Source organism: Syngnathus acus, chromosome 2, assembly GCF_901709675.1.
Source record: "Syngnathus acus chromosome 2, fSynAcu1.2, whole genome shotgun sequence".
Classification (NCBI taxonomy): domain Eukaryota; kingdom Metazoa; phylum Chordata; class Actinopteri; order Syngnathiformes; family Syngnathidae; genus Syngnathus; species Syngnathus acus.
In genome coordinates this window covers 1,805,110-1,828,380 of record NC_051088.1, presented here as the reverse complement: position 1 = coordinate 1,828,380, position 23,271 = coordinate 1,805,110, and the positions used below count along the sequence as shown (strand labels likewise).

General features: G+C 44.9%; 1 protein-coding gene across 3 annotated transcripts in view; it reads left to right on the top strand.

Moving 5' to 3' along the window:
* The window catches only part of lama5 (laminin, alpha 5), a 380,553-nt gene that overhangs the window by 5,789 nt on the left and 351,493 nt on the right, over positions 1–23,271 (top strand). For all 3 annotated transcript variants that reach the window (XM_037245878.1, XM_037245877.1, XM_037245876.1), the window contains exon 2: positions 14,393–14,545. In XM_037245878.1, the coding sequence (XP_037101773.1) occupies positions 14,393–14,545 (153 nt within the window). The remainder of the gene's footprint in view (positions 1–14,392; positions 14,546–23,271) is intronic.

Below are 23,271 nucleotides of genomic sequence, written 5' to 3'. Positions count from 1 at the left end.
TAATTAGCATTACCATGGGCTAATCTAGTTTCCGTTCTGATGGACTCGTGCGCAGTCATGCGCGGATCAAAGAGTGGGCTGTAGACTGGGATCCGCAGTAATCAAGTACCCCATCTTCTGGATGTAAATGGCGACATTTGTCATCATGTACACAATGCATGTAAACAGTTTTGTTCAGTATTTGAACACTGGGCAGAAGGCCTGTTTACTGATCTCTACAACAACTCAAAGTGGTCTCCAGATCATAGAGAACACATGTCAGAGATATGCGAGCTTCTACGTATCAAATACACAGTGCCAGAACGCTTCGTGAATCACCGCTGGCTTTCTGCATATGATTTGTCTGTCGGCACTTTGAGGATCTGGGACGCTTTGCAGGTGTTTTATTATGCCTTTGTGTCTTCTGACCTGAGGCATGTGTATCATGGCATAGTGCTGGAGATTTATAGAAGAATGAATGTCAGTATCAGTAGCAGACAGAGAATTAAAGAAATCACAAAATCCTTGTCAAGGAAGAAGCTGACGGATGGTGGCAAAGCCAGGAAAGCCCGCATCGTTGACAAAATCCTTTTCAAGGCCAAACGAAGTTGTCTCACGATTCAGTTTTATCAGTCTGCTCTGCCAATCTTGAAAAGATATGTCTGTCTTTTCCAGAGCACAGAACCACTAATCCATGACAAGCTTGAAGAGTTATTCCGTGATTGTTTGGTATGCTATGTCAAGCCTGAAAGGATTCCGGCTGTGAGCTGAAAACCATGGATTTAGAAGATGCAGAGATTTTCTTACGAGAGAAGGACATCTTCACAGGCACAGCTGTTCAAGCCATTATTAAAGACAGCAGAAAGGATGACTCTATAGTTCTGCACTTTACGAGGAAAGCCACCAGGGCATTCCAGGTATGCGGGAAGTACCTGCAAAAGAAGATGCCATTGCATAACAAGCTCCTAAGATCCATTTTGTGCATTGATCCTGCAGCCAGAGGGCATGCTGTGACATCCCGAGGCCTGAAGCAGCTCCAGGAAATGGTTGCAGTTTTGAATGAAGAAAAGGAGAAGTTTTCGTTACAAGTTCAACAGATGCAGTCAGATATCAACCTTCCTTTGTACAACAGTAAAGAGATGAAGGTGGATGAATGGTGGGCTAAGGTTGCTGTTTTTGACAAGTATGCTGCTGTCTGCAAATTGGTGTTGGAGCATCTTTCATGGACTGCAGGTTGAATCATCTTTTAATACTATGGATGACATCATGGACATTAGATCATGTCGTATGAATATAGAGACTTATAGTGCCATTTAAACAGTGAAGTACCATTTGAAAACTAGGGATTCATCTGCTGTCACTTATTTCAAGAGAAAGGATATCCGGTATGACGTTGTGGACAAGAAACTGTGTGTTAATTTGCGACAATGTGCCAGTGAGTACAAAAAAGACCTCAAAAGAAAGAGAGAAGCCAAAAAAGAAAAGATGAAAAGACTACAGCTCAAGAACAAGAGTCAACTACAAAGCAAGGAAGAGGCAAAGCGCTGTGCTGCAAGGTCAGAAAGGAAAGCATTCAAAAAGCACCATTCAAGACTTGCATCTAAATCTGCCACAGTTAAGAATATCACATAAAGGAGAACGCATGGATTGACTACAAATACTACCACGCAGGACAAATCCACCAAAGGACACACATTGGCGCAATCTACATCAGTGCCCTCGATCTCAACAACTGCAAATCCTCATACAGGAACATACCAGTCCATCTCTGAAGCAGCAAATACATCAGGCCCAGTGCATCAACCACCACTAACTGTCTCCAGGCCATCTGACACCCAGTCATCCACTACTAGAGCATCACAACCCAGTACTTCAACTCCACAAGAAGACACTAATGTTCCCAATTCACAGCGTAAGCGTAAAGCCAGACTGAATGTGCTGGAAATGTTGATGAAGAGAAGAAAGACAAATAACTGAACATTATGACTGCACAGCAGCATGTACATATTGATGTAAATATTTGGATATAAACTTTTGAATGAAACACACAGATTAACTCTCATTTTATTATAAGAAAGACTGGATAAAGCCGCTCACAACAATCTGTGGTAAGGTACTTCAGTGTTTATATATTTGTCATATGTTTTGATTTATATGCTAACTATGTCTTTATAATTTATCTTTAACAATTCATTTCCAAAAGATAGGTATTATGAGTGTTCTTTGATAACAAGATACCGTATTTTTCGGACTATAAATCGTGTTTTTTTTCATAGTTTGGGTGGGGGGGCGACTTATACTGAGGAGCGACTCAAAATAAAAAAAAATAAAAAAGAAGAGTGAACCGCGGTTAACGAACCGCGATGTAGCAAGGGATTACTGTAGTTTGAACTGCAAGTGACGTCAGCGGCGCGGCGGTTGTTTACATAAAGGACAAAGGATTCGATCACGGGATGACAAAGATGATGAAGGGCCCCACGTACTACCGGCATCATTAGCGGCTTTGTTTGTAAGTGACACGGAGGACGAAGAGTTTGAAAGATTTAATGATTTGGAGTGACACAGAAAGTTTCACTCTACGGAGCTCTCTTCCACCTCCGTGGCTGGAAGTGCCACCTCCGGGGATGGAAGTCTACGCCGCCACACGCCTGGAAGTCGGCGCCGGTGCTTGGGGCCATGTGGCAATGAACTATTTATGTTATAGTTATTTGATATATTTTATTTCGTGTAGCAACTTGTATATGTTTTTATTGTTACAGTTCAGTAGTTGTTGGCTCGTTGAACTCTTGTTTTGTTAAATAAAGAGACGTTTACCAAACCCACGTCTTTCCTGGTACTTTGTTAACGCTACAATATTGTTATATACTAGATCTGTGGAATAACGACGAGGCTGACCTCAGCGGCGCACGTCCGCCGTTGTTGACAAAGGACGAGGAATTTGATCGATGGATTTAATGACTAAGAATGTATTGCATGGAACAATACATTTAATTTATAAAGTTATAGGGACGTTAATCCTTGTTATATATGTGCGCTTGTGTTACCAGTAATTGAATGTGTGTCATATTTAAACATCAACATATTTGTTTTATTTCTAAAAAAAAACGTGACTTTATGTTGTGTCACGTATAGACCCAGAAGCAGACATGACACAAAATTTGAAAAGTAAAAGTCTTTATCAAGTATCAACAGAAAGCAGGGCTGGGCACTCAAGAAAACGAGACATTCCACCTGGAAGAAAGCTCAACGCACTGACAACTTCTCACAGAATAATCCAAATTAATATACTGTAAAACCCATGGGCCCCGGCCAGGCACAGCCCGAAAAGGAAACGTGGGTCCCCCTTCCCATGGGCTCACCACCTGTGGGAGGGGCCAAAGGGGTCGGGTGCAGTGTAAGCTGGGCGGCGGCCAAAGGCAGGGACCTTGGCGGTCTGATCCCCGGCTGCAGAAGCTGGCTCTTGGGACATGGAATGTCACCTCTCTGGCTGGAAAGGAGCCCGAGCTGGTGTGCGAGGCAGAAAAGTTCCGACTAGACATAGCCGGACTTGCCTCCACGCACAGTTTGGGTTCCAGTCCAAGCCCTCTCGAGAGGGGCTGGACTCTCTTCCACTCTGGAGTTACCCACGGGGAGAGGCGTCGAGCAGGTGTGGGTATACTTATTGCCCCCCGGCTGGGCGCTTGCACATTGGGGTTTACCCCGGTGAACGAGAGGGTAGCCTCCCTCCAGCTTTGGGTGGGGGGACGGGTCCTGACTGTTGTTTGTGTCTATGCACCAAACGGCAGCTCAGAGTACCCACTCCTCTTGGAGTCCCTGGAGGAAGTGCTGGAGAGCGCTCCTTCTGGGGACTCCATCGTTCTACTGGGTGACTTCAATGCTCATGTGGGCAATGACAGTGAGACCTGGAAGGGCATGATTGGGAGGAACGCCCCCCCCCCGATCTGAACCCGAGCGGTGTTCTATTATTGGACTTCTGTGCTCGACACGGATTTTCTATAATGAACACCATGTTCAAACATAAGGGTGTCCATGTGTGCACTTGGCACCAGGACACCCTAGGCCGCAGTTCGATGATCGACTTAGTAGTCGTGTCATCGGATTTGCGGCCGCATGTTTTGGACACTCGGGCGAAGAGAGGGGCAGAGCTGTCAACCGATCACCACCTGGTGGTGGGTTGGCTCCGATGGTGGGGCAAGATGCCGGTCCGACCTGGCAGACCCAAACGCTCTGTAAGGGTCTGCTTGGAGCTTCAACTCCCACCTCCGGCAGAGCTTTTCCCACGTCCCGGGGGAGGCGGGGGACATTGAGTCCGAGTGGACTATGTTCCGCGCCTCCATTGTTGAGGCGGCCGACCGGAGCTGTGACCGTAAGGTCATTGGTGCCTGTCGTGGCGGCAATCCCCGAACCCGCTGGTCGACACCGGCGGTAAGGGATGCCGTCAAGCTGAAGAAGGAGTCCTATCGGGCCGTTTTGGCCTGCGGGACTCCGGAGGCAGCTGACAGGTACCGGATGGCCAAGCGGAACGCGGCTTCGGCGGTTGCGGAGGCAAAAACCCGGGCGTGGGAGGAGTTTGGCGAGGCCATGGAGAATTACTTCCGGACGGCTTCGAGGAAATTCTGGTCCACCATGCGGCGTCTCAGGAGGGGGAAGCAGTGCAACGTCAACACTGTTTACAGTGGGGATGGCGTGCTGCTGACCTCGACTCGGGACGTCGTGAGTCGGTGGGGGGGAATGCTTCGAAGACCTCCTCAATTCCACTTACACGCCTTCCATTGTGGAAGCAGGGCCTGGGGACTCTGAGGCGGACTCTCCAATCTCTGGGGTCGAAGTCACTGAGGTAGTTAAAAAACTCCTCGGTGGCAAGGCCCCGGGGGTGGATGAGATCCGGCCGGAGTTCTTAAGGGCTCTGGATGTTGTGGGGCTGTCATGCCTCTACAACATTGCGTGGACAGTGCCTCTGGATTGGCAGACTGGGGTGGTGGTTCCCCTCTTTAAGAAGGGGGACCGGAGTGTGTGTTCCAATTACAGGGGAATCACATTCCTCAGCCTCCCTGGTAAGGTCTATTCAGGGGTGCTGGAGAGGAGGGTCCGTCGGGAGGTCGAACCTCGGATTCAGGAGGAGCAGTGTGGCTTTCGTCCTGGCCGTGGAACAGTGGACCAGCTCTACACCCTCAGCAGCATCCTCGAGGGTTCACGGGAGTTCGCCCAACCAGTCCACATGTGTTTTGTGGACTTGGAGAAGGCGTTCCACCGTGTCCCTCGGGAGGTTCTGTGGAGGGTGCTTCGGGAGTACGGGGCGCTGAGCCAACTGATAAGGGCGGTTCGGTCCCTGTATCACCGATGCCAGAGTTTGGTCCGCATTTCCGGCAGTAAGTCGGATTCGTTCCCAGTGAGGGTTGGACTCCGCCAAGGCTGCCCTTTGTCACCGCTTCTGTTCATAATTTTTATGGACAGAATTTCTAGGCGCAGCCGAGGCGTTGAGGGGGTCCGGTTTGGGGACCTCAGCATCGCGTCTCTGCTTTTTGCAGACGACGTGGTGCTGTTGGCTTCTTCAGGCCGTGATCTCCAGCTCTCACTGGAGCGGTTCGCAGCCGAGTGTGAAACGGTCGGGATGAGGGTCAGCACCTCCAAATCCGAGTCCATGGTGTCACGAACGGAGTGTAGAAATGGAGCAGGACGACCAAATGCAGCTTGGACCAGGGTTTATTACAGCAAACTCAAAAGACAGGAACCAAACAACCTCGTGGCAGTGACACATGCATTGTCCACAATGCTCCGACATCGAGTGGCACACAAACAGAACTTAAATACAACACAGTTAACAAGAGGCAGGTGTGTATGATCACACTGATCATGGGCACACAGGAGGGGAGGGGCGAGCACACAGACACAGAAACGACGACAACCTATACACAGCAAAACTGGGGACGAGGCATGACACATGGTCCTCGATCGGAAAAGGGTGGAATGCCCTCTCCGGATCGGGGATGAGATACTGCCCCAAGTGGAGGAGTTCAAGTATCTTGGGTTCTTGTTCACGAGTGAGGGGAGGATGGACCGCGAGATCGACAGGCGGCTCGGTGCAGCGTCGGCCCTAATGCGGACTCTGTACCGGTCCGTCGTGGTAAAGAGAGAGCTGAGCCAAAAGGCAAAACTCTCAATTTACCGGTCGATTTACGCTCCTACCCTCACCTATGGTCACGAGCTATGGGTCGTGACCAAAAGAACGAGATCCCGGATACAAGCGGCCGAAATGAGTTTTCTCCGCAGAATGTCCGGGCTCTCCCTTAGAGATAGGGTGAGAAGCTTGGTCATCCGGGAGAGATTTGGAGTAGAGTCGCTACTCCTCCACGTTGAGAGGAGCCAGATGAGGTGGCTCGGGCATCTCATCAGGATGCCTCCTGGACGCCTCCCTGGGGAGGTGTTCCGGGCATGTTCCACCGGTAGGAGACCCCGTGGACGACCCAGGACGTGCTGGAGAGACTATGTCTCTCAGCTGGCCTGGGAACGCCTTGGGCTCCCCCGGGATGAGCTGGATGAAGTGGCTGGGGAGAGGGAAGTCTGGGAGTCCCTCCTCAAGCTGCTGCCCCCGCGACCTGACCCCGGATAAGCGGAAGAAGATGGATGGATGGATGGATAGGGCTAGGACATGATAAGCCTAGGCTTCTTCCTATTCCTTTTTGAACAGTGATATATATTGTTTGTTGTTTGTTTTTTGTTGTTTGTTTTTTATTGTTTTTATTCTTTAAATCATGTTCGAAATAAAGATTCATTCATTCATTCATGTCAGACAATATTTTCACTGACAGATCTTTGAGGTGTGGCGAATACATACAACAAAATAAAATGACACAACTGGCATAAAAACAATGACATAACAGGACAAAGCATACAAGGGAAACGCAACAGGCATAGCAACTGATGCATTATGGAATCAGGCTAGTGACAGAATGAACTTATAATAAAAGCACAAAGCTTAAAGGATCAGCCTATGCATCATTTCAGTATTATTATTGTTGTTTGCTGATTACAAATGTAAAAATTTACATTGGTTCAACAAAGCAATAATCTCCTAAATAAAAGCCCAAGTTATTAAATAATTCTTACATGCAGCACATAGAACTGACGCATCTATATAAATGTATAATGATTTCACGTTGTAATGTCTTGATGCACCAGAGATCTTGAAGACACAAATTGGCTAGCATTAGCGCTACTTGGCTATTAGTGTTACTCCACTGCTTCACCTCATTAATAAATCCACACGAACGGAATGTATACAGTCAAACCAAACCGTTTGATTCGGTTTCAAAAGCCATTCCACCCCTAGTTTATTTGCATGTGAGTTCCTACACTTGGTGGCAAAAGCGAGTTCAGTGTTTACCATCGCGGTCTGACGACGTGCCGTGGTAACTCGCACGAGCTTTGCCCTAACCTCGAGCTGGTCGATGGATTAACGAGCGGGTTCATTGTCTCCTCCAGGGCTCCTCCGACTTTAGAAAGAGAAGAATGAACTATGAAATGAACAAGTTCATAAAAAAAATATGTGAACTGAACTGGACTGAAGAAATTGGCTTAGAAAATGAACTTCCTGAATACTGTCTAATGACATCTTAGCATCATAGCATGTTAACATTAATTGACTTATTGTGTTATTGTAGATACCATTTAGAAAGATGAAGGCTAGTGCTTCGTCATAACAAGTCAATGATGAAGGCCAATGAGCTTCCCCTCTCTTCTTCACATTCCTCTTGGCAACTGACCCGTGTCGGACAGTTGAAGCGTATTCGTCCATGCTTGTCTGGCGGGATTATCCCAACTGGCGCCCCGCCTCCTCTGCTGGTTGTGTTGTCCCCTGGAAGCAGGATTGCAGCCAAGTGGGGTGGTGTTTCTGTCAACTGGGGGATGGGGGTGACGTAACATTGATTTTGCTGCCCCTATGGGTGATTTGAAGAAGTGATGTTGCAAAATAAGATCAATCAGAGCACTTCACATGACATTCACACCACTATGTTGGACACAACACACACACACACCAGTGGTGAACACACTCAGCTGTCTCTCAAGACTATTTTCTTCTACAGCACAAAAAAAAAAGCCGCAGCTGTATCAAAGTACTGTACAGTGCATAAGATCTTTTATGATAAATGAAGAATTACCTTTTTTGCCACCACAGAATAATCGCAAAGAAGTAAAACAAGGGCTTTATTAAACAATAGAAATATGACAATAAAATGAATGGACAATCGTTCTTTTTTTTTAATAAAATCAACACCTTTTATTTCTAAAATTTACATTGTGTATAGCAGCATACTTCATTTTCTTGTCTAAGCATAGTTAAATTGCTTAAAAAATCTCTAATGCAGTGGTTCTTAACCTTGTTGGAGGTACCGAACCCCACCAGTTACATATGCACATTCACCGAACCCCTCTTTAGTAAAAATCAACACATTCTTTTTCAAACACAAGACATCAATGTTTTTTTTACCGGTGCACAAAATGAGCCGTGCATGAACATCACCTTGTTCAAAGTACAAAACCGACATAATGCATGAACTCAAATCAAATTACATACCTGCAAATCAGTGCGACTTCTGCTGTTGCCTTTGCGAGACCAGTTCAGATATGTGTCATCATGAATTTACACAATAAATCAGGTGTGTTCGGACCTCCGCAGTGGAGGCTCTGTCGAACCCCTGAGACCGACTCACCGAACCCCTAGGGTTCGATCGAACCCAGGTTAAGAGCCACTGCTCTAATGTAATTTTGTCAAACTTTACGACAAATTATTCCTTTATTTATTTGCTCTACTTAGAGCTACCAAAAAATCAAAGTACAAGAAAACGTAAGTATTTTTCGTTGAACTTTTAAGAATTTAAGAATTTAACTTTTTCAGTGACACTAATTTAAAGTGAAAAAAAACCACCAAATCACTCCAGCAGTAGCCAGGCATTATATATAGTTAACACATGCAATACGAAAAACTGAGTGACTCTGCTTTTAGGAGCTGATCCAATTTTCTGCTGTATTGATTGATTGATTGATTGATTGATTGATTGATTGATAGAACTTTATTATCCCACAGTGGGGAAATTTTCTTGTCACAGCAGCGTACAAGAGTGCAAGAATACAAGAAACAAGTGCCAAATGTAAGAATGGATAAATAACAGACAAACAAGGACAAAGACAAGTGCCACGAGTAGCGCTAGAGATGAAACGGAAGGAAACCAACACATGATCAGGTGCCGCACGTGTTGTAGAGTCTGACAGCAGTGGGAATGAAGGACCCGCGGAACCTCTCCTTCCTACACCGTGGGTGTAATAGTCTGCTGCTGAAGGAGCTGCTCAGGGACCGCACAATGTCATGGAGGGGGTGAGAGGTGTTGTCCATGATGGATTTCAGCTTAACTAACATCCTCCTCTCACCCACAACTTCTATGGAGTCCAGGGGACAGCCCAGGACAGAGTTTGCTCTCCTGACCATTCAGCCTCCCTCTGTCCCGGTCCATACTGCCCCCTCTCCAGCAGACCACAGCGTAGAGAATGGCTGAGGCCATCACAGAGTCATAGAAGATCCTGAGGAGAGCCCTGCACACACTGAAGGACCTCAGTCTCCTCAGCAGGTGGAGGCAACTCTGGCCCTCCTTGTACAGGGCGTGGGTGCGATCAGTCCAGTCCAGTTTGTTGTTAAGGCGAACACCCAGGAATTTGTAGTTCTCCACTACCTCAATGTCCGATCCCTGGATGTTCACCGGAGTGAAGTAGGGTGCTGTCCTCCCGAAGTTCACGATCATCGCCTTCGTCTTGTTGGTGTTCAGCTGAAGCTGGTTGAGCTCACACCAGCTGACAAAGTCCTTGATGACCGTCCTGTATTCCAGATCGTTCTCTTCAGAAACATATCCAACATTGGCTGTGTCGTCGGAGAACTTCTGGATGTGGCAGTGTGTGGTGTCGTGGGTGAAGTCCGAAGTGTACAGGGTGAAAAGGAAATGAGAGAGCACCGTACCCTGCGGGACACCTGTGCTGCAGAGCAACACGTCAGACTCACAGCGATGTAAGCTCACGTACTGTGGCCTGTTGGTGAGAAAATCTGTAGCCCATGCAGCCAGGTGTTGGTCCACTCCCGCCTTCTCCATCTTCACCCTGAGCAGTGACGGCTGGATGGTGTTAAAAGCGCTGGAGAAATCGAAGAACATGAACCTCCCAGTGCTCCCGATGTCCTCCAGGTGAAGCAGTGATCTGTGCAGTAAATAAATGACTGCATCGTCCACCCCAACACCAGGCCGATAAGCAAACTGCAGGGGGTCCAGCTGTACTCCCACCAGTGAACGCAGGTGACCCAGGATGATCCTCTCCATAGTCTTCTTCAGGTGGGAAGTCAAGGTAATCGGCCTGAAGTGGTTAGGCTCCTTGGGGCGCGGCACCTTCGGTACAGGGACCACGCAGGAGGTTTTCCACAGGGCTGGAACTTTATTCAGGCTCAGGTCGAACAGGTACATGACCACGCCACTTAGCTGATCCGCACAGTCCCTGAGCAGTCTCGGACAGATGTTGTCTGGGCCTGGGGCCTTCCCTCCCTTGATGTTCCTGAGTTGACTCCTCACCTGAAGATCTGTAAAGGAGAGGGGTGCGTGGGAAGACTGGGGTGGGGGAGCGAAGAGTGAAGAGTGAAGAGTGTCTTCGGGGGGTGAGAGGGGGTTGGTATGCTGGCGGGGGGGCTGGAGTGTTGAAGGTGGCAGGCTGAGGTGCGGAGGGGGAGCAGGCCGGGAAAGGTGAGGAGTGGGAGCAGGGTGGGTAAAGGGGTGGGGGGGGGCAGAATCAAATCTGTTGAAGAACAGATTGAGTTCATACGCCCAGTCCTTGTCCCCACAAGTTGGTTTCCTATCAACCCCTTTACCATGGCCTGAGATGGATTGCAGACCTCTCCAGATGTTTCTGGCGTTGTTAAGCTCCATTTGCTTCTTCAGCCTCCTCCCGTAGTTCTCCTTCCCCTTCCTGATCTTCAGCCGGAGTTCCTTCTAGACCAGGGGTGGGCAAACTTTGTGACTCACGGGCCGAACTGGGTTCTAAATTTGGACCGGAGGGCCGAACCAGGAGCAGATGGACGTAGTGTTTGTGTGAAGTAATATAAGCGACCTGTAAAGGTCATTGCATAAAAGATTTTGGCCTTTAGTAGGTAGTAAAGCATGGATATTCCAAGCAAGTTTTTTGAAAACAAATGCATTTATTAACAGCATTAAAAAAAAAAAAAAAATCACTAAAAAACTGCTATCAGTGATTCTCATAAAATACGACACTGTTATTATGAATAACAGTCTCCATCACTTCAGTGCCTGCAGGTCAGATTAATGAAAGATGTTTATCTTATGAGATCACATCAAACGGCAAACATTCTGACCAAATATATCATCTTGAAGAATCGGTGAAAGCATACATCCAAATAAAGTAATCAAAACGGCAACACGGTGAGGGGTATCTGAAAATCAGAGCAGAGTTTTAACTCACAAACACCTGGTAACAGAGGTGAGGAAACGGGAAACACTTCCTTAAAGTAAGCCTTAAGAACTTTACAGGTTAAGATTAGTCGCAAGCAGGTGGTGCATCAATGTCCTTGAGCATCCTGCATTGTTTGAAAATGAGAATGGTCGCTAGTTTCAATCCCTGCTATGTGTACAAATCATATTCAAAATGCATTTTTTTACAACAAACTTGAGAGCCTCCCCTTCATTTTCAGTGGGAACAGTGTTGTTGGTCTCCCTTTTTTGCTAGTGCATCATAGTCTGGAGTCAAATTTGTTGTGGCAATTCTTAGGAGAGATCCGTTTACCTCGATCTGTGACGGGTTGATGTGGCTGAATGTCACGTCGCGTACGTCGAGCCAAATTGGCCACTCTTTTAACATTCGGCACTCACTTCTTTTCTTCGGGCCACTCATTTTAATGGAAGGATTCCAGAGGAAGGTTTGTGGGTGGCTTTAGCGTAAAACTGTATCTGAAAGCTCAGCGAGCGAATTACAAGAATGCTGTCGTCACAGCCCACGCTCTAAATTCGGGACTGATACAAATAGAGCGCGAGTGCGCCATGTCCGTACTACTGAGTACGTACGTACACGCACTTGTGAGTGTGCACCGAGCTTTCTGACACGGCTTCCGGTAGTAAATGCGCAGGCGAGCGGTTCCCCATCTACTGGGGAAACGCAGTCATTGCAGGTAAAATGACCAAAAAAAAAGTTTAATAATAGAATTTATTCAGGGTTGGCGGGCCGGATTAAACGGTCCCGTGGGCCGGATGTGGCCCGCGGGCCGGAGTTTGCCCACCCCTGTTCTAGACTCTACGCAGCTCCTCTACGTCCCCCGAATTAAAGACTCTCTTCTTCTCATTAATCAGAGCCTTCATCTCGGAGGACACCCAGGGTTTATTGTTGGGAAAACATTGGACCAACTTGGAGGGCACAGTGTTCTCCACACAGAAATTAATGTGGTCCGTAATGCAGTGGGTCATGTCACTGCCATGGGGGCTACAGAGTGGTTCCCAGTCTGTATTCTCAAAGCAGTCTCTGAGCCTGGCAGTAGTCTCTTCAGACCACAACATCACAGACCTCCTCTCAGGTGGTCGTTGTTTCACCACTGGGGTGTAGTCTGTGACCAGATGGACGAGGTTGTGATCTGAGCGACCAAGTGGGGGGAGGAGGGATGAGGTGTATGCATCCTTGACATTAGCATACAACAGGTCCAAAGTTTTATTGTCTCTGGTGTGGCAATTTACATATTGCGTAAAGGTGAGGAGAGAAGAGGACAGGGAAGCATGATTGAAGTCCCCGGAGATGAGGAGGAAGGATTGGGGATGCTGAGTTTGAAGCTGAGAAACGATAGTGTGAATCTGGTCCGTAGCGGTAGCAGCGACAGTGAGGGATGTACTACACAGTTATAGCAATAACATGTGAATACTCCCTCCGGAGGTAGTACGGCCGCATGCTAACCACTAACGGCTCCAAGTCTCTGGAGCAGAGTTGCTCCTTAACACTGATGTGTCTGGGATGGTACCATCTATCGTTCACAAACACAGCGATTTCCCCCTCCCCTCTTCTTACCGCTCTCCGTAGCTCTCCTGTCAGCCCGCACCACTTGAAATCCGTCCAGGGAGAAGTGTGAGTTGGGCGAGAGATCGTTCAGCCACGTCTCCGTGAAGCACATGAGACTGCATTTGCGATATTCCCTCTGCATCCGGGTTAGCGCCGTTAGCTCTTCCATCTTGCTTTGAAGAGATCTTACGTTCCCCATGATGACCGACGGCAAGCACGGTTTAAACCGTCTTGTCCCATCGCCCACTGCCCCTCAGAGATGTTGGTATCTGGGAATTATGGTATATGATGGTCATTTTTGCCTAGAATTCACAATACGATATTGGTACCGGTACTTGGTGCAATACCACTTACCGGTTCTACGCCACATGCCGATGCCACACACCTGACATGCAGCCACATAAAGAAAAAAAAAGCAGTGTTCTATCCCACAGAGAGAACAATGACCTTGTTTCATATTATTTTCATTTCTCCAGCCACAACACTGTGCTTGTTGTGTGTCTGTTGTTTATATTGACATATTTTTATTTATTTGGCTGTATCTCTGCATGTGCAGTGCCTGTGACTGACGCTACGATTACGTTCTCGGTGCTGATTGGCTGTTGTGGACGAGGGACAGACTGTACCCATGTGGGCTTGCCGCAAATACTGACGGAAACTCACTGACTCACTACCCAACCCTGGATGAATGGAAGAAAATTGATGGATGAATAAGGTTTAGTTTTAGCAAAATGTTTAAGGAAAAGGTTTAGTTTTTGCAAAATGTTTAAGGTTTGAATTTGTACTATATTGCTTTGGTAGGTGAATACTAAATTGTAGGGATGTTTGATAACACTTTACTGACCAATACCAGTGCGAGTATTCAATTCTCAAGTCACTGATACAATACTAAGTACCAGCTCAGTAGCCTAGTGGTCGAGTGTCCGCCCTGCGACTGGAAGGTTGTGGGTTCAAACCCCGGCCGCGTCATACCAAAGACTATAAAAATGGGACCCATTGCCACCCTGCTTGGCAGCATTAAGGGTTGGAATTGGGGGGTTAGATCACAAAATGATTCCCGGGCGCGGCACCGCTGCTGCTCACTGCTCCCTTCGGGCATGGGTTAAATGCAAAGGACAAATTTCACCACACCCAGATGTGTGTGTGACAATCATTGGGTCTTTACCTTTTACCAATGGTACTTTTGATACACAAAAGTTCCCCCAAAAAACAGTGACAGAAAATTATGAAGAAACTCCCATATATCCCAATATATTATAAACTTTTTTTTTTATATAGCATTAATGTCAATTTCTACTCTCATTTTTAATTATAATGTTTTTTTCCCCCTCAGGGCCAGTACTGTGACATTTGTCGCTATGGCGACAGCGACCGTGCCCACCCCATCACAAACGCCATTGACGGCACAGAGCGATGGTGGCAGAGCCCGCCACTGTCACGCAGTACTAAGTTCAACGAAGTCAACGTCACACTGGACCTCGGACAGGTACTAAGGTTTCCGTTTCATAATTAGCCAAAAACTAATGTTTATTCTTAGGTAAATGTTTAACTTCAGTTTTTGTGAAACACTATGTATGGATGTACATATTAGCTATATAATACAGTGGAGCCTCGGTTTTCGACCACAATCCGTTCCAGAAGGCTGTTTGAGAAGTGAATCGTTCGAATTCCGAATCATGTTTTCCCATTACAAATAATGGAGAAAAATGTAATCCGTTCCAAGCAAAGAAAACGCCTTTTTTAAGCATTTTTTCATTTACGCATTTTTGTCCAATCGCGCAACTGCAGTGCACCGCCGAACGCGCAACCGTAGCGCGTCGCCGACCGCGCAACTGCACCGCGCTGGTCGCATTATTGTGACAGAGCCGTCGCTGAAATTTAGAAAATATTTTTAAAGTCCTGATGTACTTTCCAAAATTTAAGTGGACCTCAGTGCGCAGGGAGCTTAATTTTGTCTGATCGCGCAACTGCAGCGCACCGCCGAACGCGCAACCGTAGCGCGCCGCCGACCGCGCGACTGTACTGCGCTGGTCGCATTATTGTGAAAGAGCGGTTGCTAAAATTTAGAAAATATTTTTAAAGTCCTGATGTACTTTCCGAAATTTAAGTGGACCTCAGTGCGCAGGGAGCTTAATTTGGTCCGATCGTGCAACCGCAGCGCGCCGGGCGCTCAGTGTCGCATTGCTTTAGGAGCGTCTTTGTGTTTTAGGATGGCTTTACTGCTCCCACTTGCTTCCTTTGGAGGCATGATTAGAGTTTATGCAATCCTCAGAGTAACGAGAATGTAATAACGAACCGAGTCAGTTGGCATGCGGGTCCTCTCGTCTCATCTCGCGAGGTTCGACAACCGAATTTCGTCCGACATCTGAAGCAAAAAAATCTCCAATTTTTTGTTTGAATACTGATTTGTTCGAGAACCGGGACGTTCGAAAACCGAGGCTCCACTGTATTAAGTTTTGGCTAAATGCTTATGTTCTTTTCTGGTTAAATTATTTGCAAAATGACCAATCTTAAAACCTCCTCCTGGGAGGTAACAAATATGGTCCTTGAGATTTAAGTTCATTCAAGTTTTTCATTAGTAAATGACAATTGTATAGATTGTGAAGTGGACTTTTAAAATGTGTCTTCTTAAAGGCTTTTTGTAGGAAGTTGCAAATTTAAAACTTTCTAAAATTCAAACGTGTTTCAGCTGGATTTCCACAGTTTTTGTTCTCATCACATCTATATTACAGACACACAGGCAGGCACACATACACAACACAGTGTAGAAAGCTCTTATGATCTCTGCAATGTTCTGTGTGAAATCTTCCTGCTTGACTGGCCTCTTCATTTATTGCTGCTCTTTGTGTTTTTGTGTGTGCATCACTAAAGACCCCCAAAATAAAGTGTAGAAGGAATGTGAGTAAACCTGCCTCAACCTGCACACTTAAGAAGGGGTGGCACTTAAACATCCTGTGTGCAATAAGCGCTTGAAAGGGATGGAGGCACCATATGAGGGTGTTGTGGATGTCGAACATTGTTTGACACTTACTTGCTGTTCTATGGTCACAGATATTGTATGATGTCATGTTGCTCTGTGTAAAAGCTTTGTGTGTGTGTGTGTGTGTGTGCGTGCGTGCGTGCGTGTGCGTGCGTGTGTGTGTGCGCGCGCGCATGTTTGTTATACACTATTTAACTGTATTGTTCTATAAATATATAGCATATGAAAACTCGGGTTGATCAATCAAATTCAAATCAACATCGTGATGCAGAAGAATGTAATTACGGCCTGAGCAGCGACAGCTGCGAGGTCACTATTGTTTTAGTAAGAGTTTTTCTTATTTTTTTTCTGTGAAGCATTGCATTTTGACACCCTAAACCTGCACAAAAACTCACCAATCTTTGCACACTCATTGGCTCTGGTGAAAAATTTGCCATTTTAAAGTTGTCTTAAATGATGAAAACAAATACCTCTGTAGCGGCACCTACAGTGTAAAAATAAAACCCATTCCCGGTTGGTTTGACCGGAGAGTGATGAAGGCCGAGCCGTGCCTTTTCTTTTATAACCTTTGTTCGTTGATACTATAATTGAGTGCATTACATTACAAATAGACGTGATAGTGGCACCTCTGTGGATTGTTGGCGGGTCTGGGAGGCGTCAAGAGGACACGTAATTAAAACCGGGGCAGCCGAGCTTAGCTAATGGCTAATAGCGAGAATATTAGCTTCAGAAAATGGATGGATAGCAAACGCTATGACACTGCAACGTGTTCTACTGTACTTGTTGGAATGTAAAGACCCACGGATTGTTGGAAGTACAGCTCTAGAGTGATAGTTTTAATCATTTGTTTTATTTTGGTCCTTGAAAATTGCAAGAAAATGTTTGTTGGTCCTGCTTTAATTTAAAATGTTTGTGCGCGGGTATAAGTGAGCATTTTGTTGTGAAATGTATGTGTTGAAATGTCACTGCTAAGTACCAATAAATTTGTGATTTTTTTTGAGCATTACTATTAAATATATTTAAAATGCTAGTCAGTCTATAATTGAGTGGAATACAGTACACATTGACACGATAGTTGCACCTCTGTAGATTGTTGTCGGGTCTGGGAGGCGTCAAGAGGCCACGTAATTAAAACCGGGGCAGCCGAGCTTAGCTAATGGTTAATAGCGAGAATATTAGCTTCAGAAAATGGATGGATAGAAAATGCTATGACACTGCAACATGTTTTACTGTACTTGTTGGAATGTAAAGAGCCACGGATTGTTGGAAGTACAGCTCTAGTTTTAATAATTTGTTTTATTTTGGTCCTTGAAAATTGCAAGAAAATGTTTGTTGGTCCTGCTTTAATTAAAAATGTTTGTATGAGTGTGCATTTTGTTGTGAAATGGGTGTGTTGAAATGTCACTGCTAAGTACCAATAAATGTGTGATTTGTTTTTGGAGCATTACTATTAAATATAGATAAAATGCTAGTCAGGGTCATCAAATCGCCTAACTTTATTACCGTAATTTCACAACCATATTGCGCACATAAACGCCTTTAATTTTCTCAAAAAACGAAGGTGCGCCTTTTAAGAAGGTGCGCCTTTTAAGAAGGTGCGCCTTTTGTGTGGACCAAGTTAAAAAAATCTGTAAAGTTGTTTTGCGTGGCTTCCGTAATATACAGGGGGAGACGTAGATCTGGACCAAAAAAATAATCAGAGGACTAGACGTAACACGTAGAGGAGTACAAACCTTTGCCGCCATTGTTTTGTGTGGCTTCCGCCACGTTGATCGGGACAAAAAAAACAATCACAGGACTAGACGTGTCACGTAAAGGAGTACGTACCTTCGCCGCCATTGTTTGTGTAGCTTCCGCCACAGAGACGTAATATACAGGCACCCGATGAACCAATCAGAGGACATTACGTTTTACGTCGATCGGGGCGGTAAACCAATCAGACGACTGGATGTAATACGTAGAGGAGTACGTACATCCGCCGCCATTGGCTTCTGCTACACGTGATATACAGGCACCCATTTGCTTACGTTTATGTTTGCTTACGTTTACGTTTGCTTACGAGGCACAATCAGAGGACTGTAGAGGAATACGTACCTCCGCATAGACAGAGACATGCTTACGAGGCACAATTCAAGCTTCCTGGAAAGCTGGGATCATTGCCGAAAAGCAACGTGAAAACGACGAGACAATGACAAGGGAATTGGCATGTCAGATGGCGAACTTGCCCAACTGTTTAATTTGGATACAGAAGATGAGGACTTGGACGGATTTGCGTATGAATATCGATCAACAATAATGTGAGTACAGTAGAGTACATGGTTAAACAGTAGAATAAAGTACAACCGAACTCACTTTCTTGCTCCCGTGACGTTTTTTTTTTTTTGTTTACCGTAATTCATGGCATACATGCGCCTTATCAAAGTCAAAGTCAAAGTCAGCTTTATTGTCAATCCCTTCATACGTCAAGACACACAAAGAAACCGAAATTCCGTTTCCTCCATCCCACGGTGACGAGACATACAAGTAGGCGACACAAAACAAAAACAAGTAGGCACAAACCATAAATAATAAATAATAAATAAAATAAAATGAGCGATGATGCGGTGCGCCCTATGTGTGTGTTAAATACAGTAATAGCACACATAACTGAGACTGCGCCGTTTAGTACGGTGTGCCCTTTGGTCGTGAAAATACGGTAATAGGTACTGATACCCATCAGGGCAGCACGGTGGTCGGTTGAAATGTTTTTTTTCTTTTAACCTGCAACAACAGATACAGATTTTGTTGTATACAAAAAGTATTGTAGTAATGTGTAACATGATCAGCAGAATTCGGACCCAGAAACAGAAGTCGAAAAATAATTGTCTTAATGTAAAAACAATACAAAGTAACAGGGCTGGCTGCAGAAGGGGATGGCAGAAAACTAGACCTTCTGACAAGGTTTCATTGTGCAATTCAAGCTAATGAAAAACACCCAGCCAATCACAACCCTGCGATGCAAAATAAATGACAATTGCAACTGACAACATCAAGGACCCATACTATCACAGCATGTCGTACATCCCATTTTTTTATTGATAGAAATTGTTTATGCTGTTATATGAATGATATCTACAATTTGTATTTCTGAATCTAGTGAAGTCATATCTTATAGCAAAATTCCGCCACTGCACTTATTGGGTCAGAAGTTATCTGCTCTGTCTTATCATTTTAGCCTCCCTCCTCCTCCTCTTCCTGGTCTGGAACACTTGTGGAATTTGTAGCAGATTAACATATTAATGAGGCAATGGGAGTAGGGTCAGTCTGAGTTTATGATTTACGAGCTAAATACCGTATTGGCCCGAATATAAGACGATGTTTTTTTTTGCATTGAAAAAAGACTGAAAAAGTGGGGGTCGTCTTACATTCAGGGTCTAGACATTGTACCCATTTACTTGTGCGCAGCGGTAAGTTAAAGGTTGCTGGTTTCGACTGAGTATGTTGCTGTGATCGTGTGCGTCTTTGACACAAAGTGAGTACAGTCAAACCTCGGTTTTCGAACGTCCCGGTTCTCGAACAAATCGGAATTCGAACAAAAAATTCGAGATTTTTTTGCTTTGGTTGTCGAACAAAATTCGGAGGTCGAACCTCGCGAGATGAGCCGGGAGGACCCGAAAAAACCCAACCACGCGGCCCGGATACCGACTGACTCCGTTCGTTGTTATGGTATTTTCGTTGCTTTGAAGATTGTATTAAGTGGGAGCAGTAAAGCCATCCTAAAACACAAAGACGCTCTTAAAGCAATGCGACAGTAAGCGCCTGGCGCGCTGCGGTTGCGCGATCGGACCAAATTAAGCTCCCTGCGCACTGAGGTCCACTTAAATTTTGGAAAGTACATCAGGACTTTAAAAATATTTTCTAAATTTCAGCGATGGCTCTGTCACAATAATGCGACCAATGTGGTACAGTTGCGCGGTCGGCGATGCGCTACGGTTGCGCGTTCGGCGGTGCGCTGCAGTTGCGCGATCGGACAAAAATGCACAAATGAAAAAATGCTTAAATAAGGCGGTTTTTTTTAGTCTTGGAATGGATTAAATTTTTTATTGGTAATGGGAAAAATAGATTCGGAATTCGACCGATTCGCTTCTCGAACCGCCTTCTGGAATGGATTGTGGTCGAAAACCGAGGTTTGACTGTATATATATTTCATTGTTACTACTGTCCACTGTTATGCCGTTTGTCCGATTGCTGTCTGCTTCGTGTGCGCGCTGATTGACAGCTCTGGCGCGCTCCTTTAAGTTTGCCTCGCATCGCACGAGCAGTGTACACGCATGACTACAGCCGTTACGCAGTGGCACAGTGACGAACGGTCGCCAGCAAATGTATTTTGTTGTCTCGATGACTTATGTTTGGTGTGTTGCCGAGAGTATTTCATTCATGGTTATTTAGTATAGTTAGTTATGTCATGTGTGCCGTCTACCAGTGTTGTGTGACGTCAGAAGTTGAGCGTTGACTTACGTGCTGTATTTCTGTCTGTTGCAGAACCACACACACACACACACACACGCACACACCCACACCCATGCGCACACACACACACACGCACACACACCTCACACACCCTTCACACGCTTCATACAATAATCACACACACACAAGAATCACATTCACACACCCAGACTCACCCATGTACACTACACACACCTGCTCTCACATCCTTACGACCAAACGTGTGCCTATATATACCCTTTTGCCCGTTTGCCTGTATGCCCCTATGAGCCACAGTGCCTGTTACTTTTTTGCCAATAATTCAGTAAAGCAATCAAAACTGAACCATGTCTTCCCTCCTGTGTTCTGACCGACACCCGGGGGCAAAAAGAGCATAACCATCCGAGCCAACCCCCTATACCAGGGGTGTCCAAACTTTTTGCAAGGAGGGCCAGATTTAATAAAGTGAAGGGGCCAATAGTTTTTTCAGACATTTTTTAACTACAAAAAGGTCATGCAAATACACACTGTTATAAAACAAATTTCGGGCGGCTCGGTGGAGCACTGGGTAGCACGTCCGCCTCACAGTTAGGAGGGTGTGGGTTCGATTCCACCTCCGGCCCTCCCTGTGTGGAGTTTGCATGTTCTCCCCGGGCCCGCGTGGGTTTTCTCCGGGCACTCCGGTTTCCTCCCACATCCCAAAAACGTGCTTGGTAGGCCGATTGAGCACTCCAAATTGTCCCTAGGTGTGAGTGCGAGTGCGTATGGTTGTTTGTCTCTGTGTGCCCTGCGATTGGCTGGCAACCGGTTCAGGGTCCCCCCCGCCTACTGCCCGATGACGGCTGGGATAGGCTCCGGCACGCCCGCGACCCCCGTGGGGACTAAGCGGTACAGAAAATGGATGGATGGACAATTGTCTTTATTTTTCAAATGACAAAATAACCAAATATAAGCCATTCAGGCAGATGTGAACAACTCTAAAAACACAAATTCTGCCTTTCATTCATATCTGAAGAGTCAGATACAAACTGTTTGAAATACCTTACATTTACATGAGTTTAAAATTATTCTTGCCTCATGAACATTTTAAACAGGAGTTATAAGTAATGCAAATTTGTCTGTTATTATTAAAACTTAAAACAAGTGAGTTTTGCTCTTGTCATTTACAATATCTTTCAGAAAGTAATAGTTTGTGTCATGTCTACAGGTTTATAACATCAACAGTATTAACATGGCCACTTCGTAATATTTAATATTAAGTAATATTTAATTTTTATTTAATTTTGACTCACAGCCCCGCGTGAAGAATCGCTGTTGTGATGCCATTTCAGCTTGGAGCTGCTTCACTTTATCAGCGCGGTTACTCCCTGTTAGCTTGTCGTATGTGTCAGCACGTTTAGTCTAATAGTGTCTCTTTAGGTTGAAATCCTTAAACAAGGCAACCGTCTCTTTAGAAATTAGACAAACACAATTGCCTTGATTTTCAGCGAAGAAGTATTGTAATTCCCATTTCTCTTGAAAGCGACGGCCCTCAATGTCAACTGTCCTCGTTTTCTTTGCAGTAGCCATGGCAGAAATGAGCGGCGAGGGGTGGTGCTGCCACCCTTTGGTAATAGGAGGGATTACAGGTTCAAATTTCATTTTTTTTATATTCAGTTTGACAGTGCAGGCGGCCCATAAATAATACATTATAAGACCAAAGCTGCGGGCCATATGAAATCTGATCGGGGGCCGGATTTGGCCCGCGGGCCGGACTTTGGACATGCCTGCCCTATACAGTCCTCAGGCTCCCCAACAATAGCGGTAGCAGTTAGCATTATTTTATTGCAATGTTTTTCCTTATTCAGATTTGTTTCAAGACTACAGTTACAGTTAGACTTCACTTTGATGGTTAATGCAGTTATTGCAATTTTGTTGTTTTATCACAATAGATTGGTTTATTTACATTTCAAAAACCAGTAGCCATTCATTTACAAATGTGATTGCACTTTAGTTTACATATTTAAATGTTCAGATATTAAGATGTGATAGACTGTTTTTGTATGATTTGAATGAGGCAAAATATCATGCTTTTTCTCTTGAATATATTGCTATAATCATTTGTTTCAGATGTAAGAATTTTCTGTATAAAACTTAAATTTGGTGTTTAAAAAGTATTTTTTTAAACTTGAGTCTTGAAAAAGAGGGGGTCGTCTTATAATCAGGGTCGTTTTATATTCGGGCCAATACGGTATGTTAATTCTGTTTTACATAATCAGAAAATGGATGGATGAATGTTTAATACTCATGTTTCATTTGTAAGTTTTACAGGAATTTTAGCATGGGAGCAACCCTGCTTTTGGAATTTTCATTGTAGTTTTTATTTATATTAGAGTTTAAAATTCTGTTTTAATTTTTCTTTAGAGCTGTTCTTCCCATTGTTTTCTATTTTTTCGAAAATGCGCCGTGTATTAGTTTTTTTTTTTTTTAAAGGTCACAATAAGTAATGCATAATAAAGTAAACTACAATTCCCAAATGGCTGTTTGACCTTTTGTCTTGTGTATGGACAAACAGTAATACTAAATTAAAAACATTTAAAATAAACCCAAAGATAAAAATGAAGGACATTTTCTGTATAACTATAGTTAGTTTTAGTCTAGTTTAAACGTAAAATGTAGTTTGTTAGTTCCCGTTTTTGTTTCATTTCATTCATAAAAATGTATTTTAAATTTTAGTTTTTGTAATTTCTTCTGTGTTCATTAACTGAACAACCTTGACTGAAAGT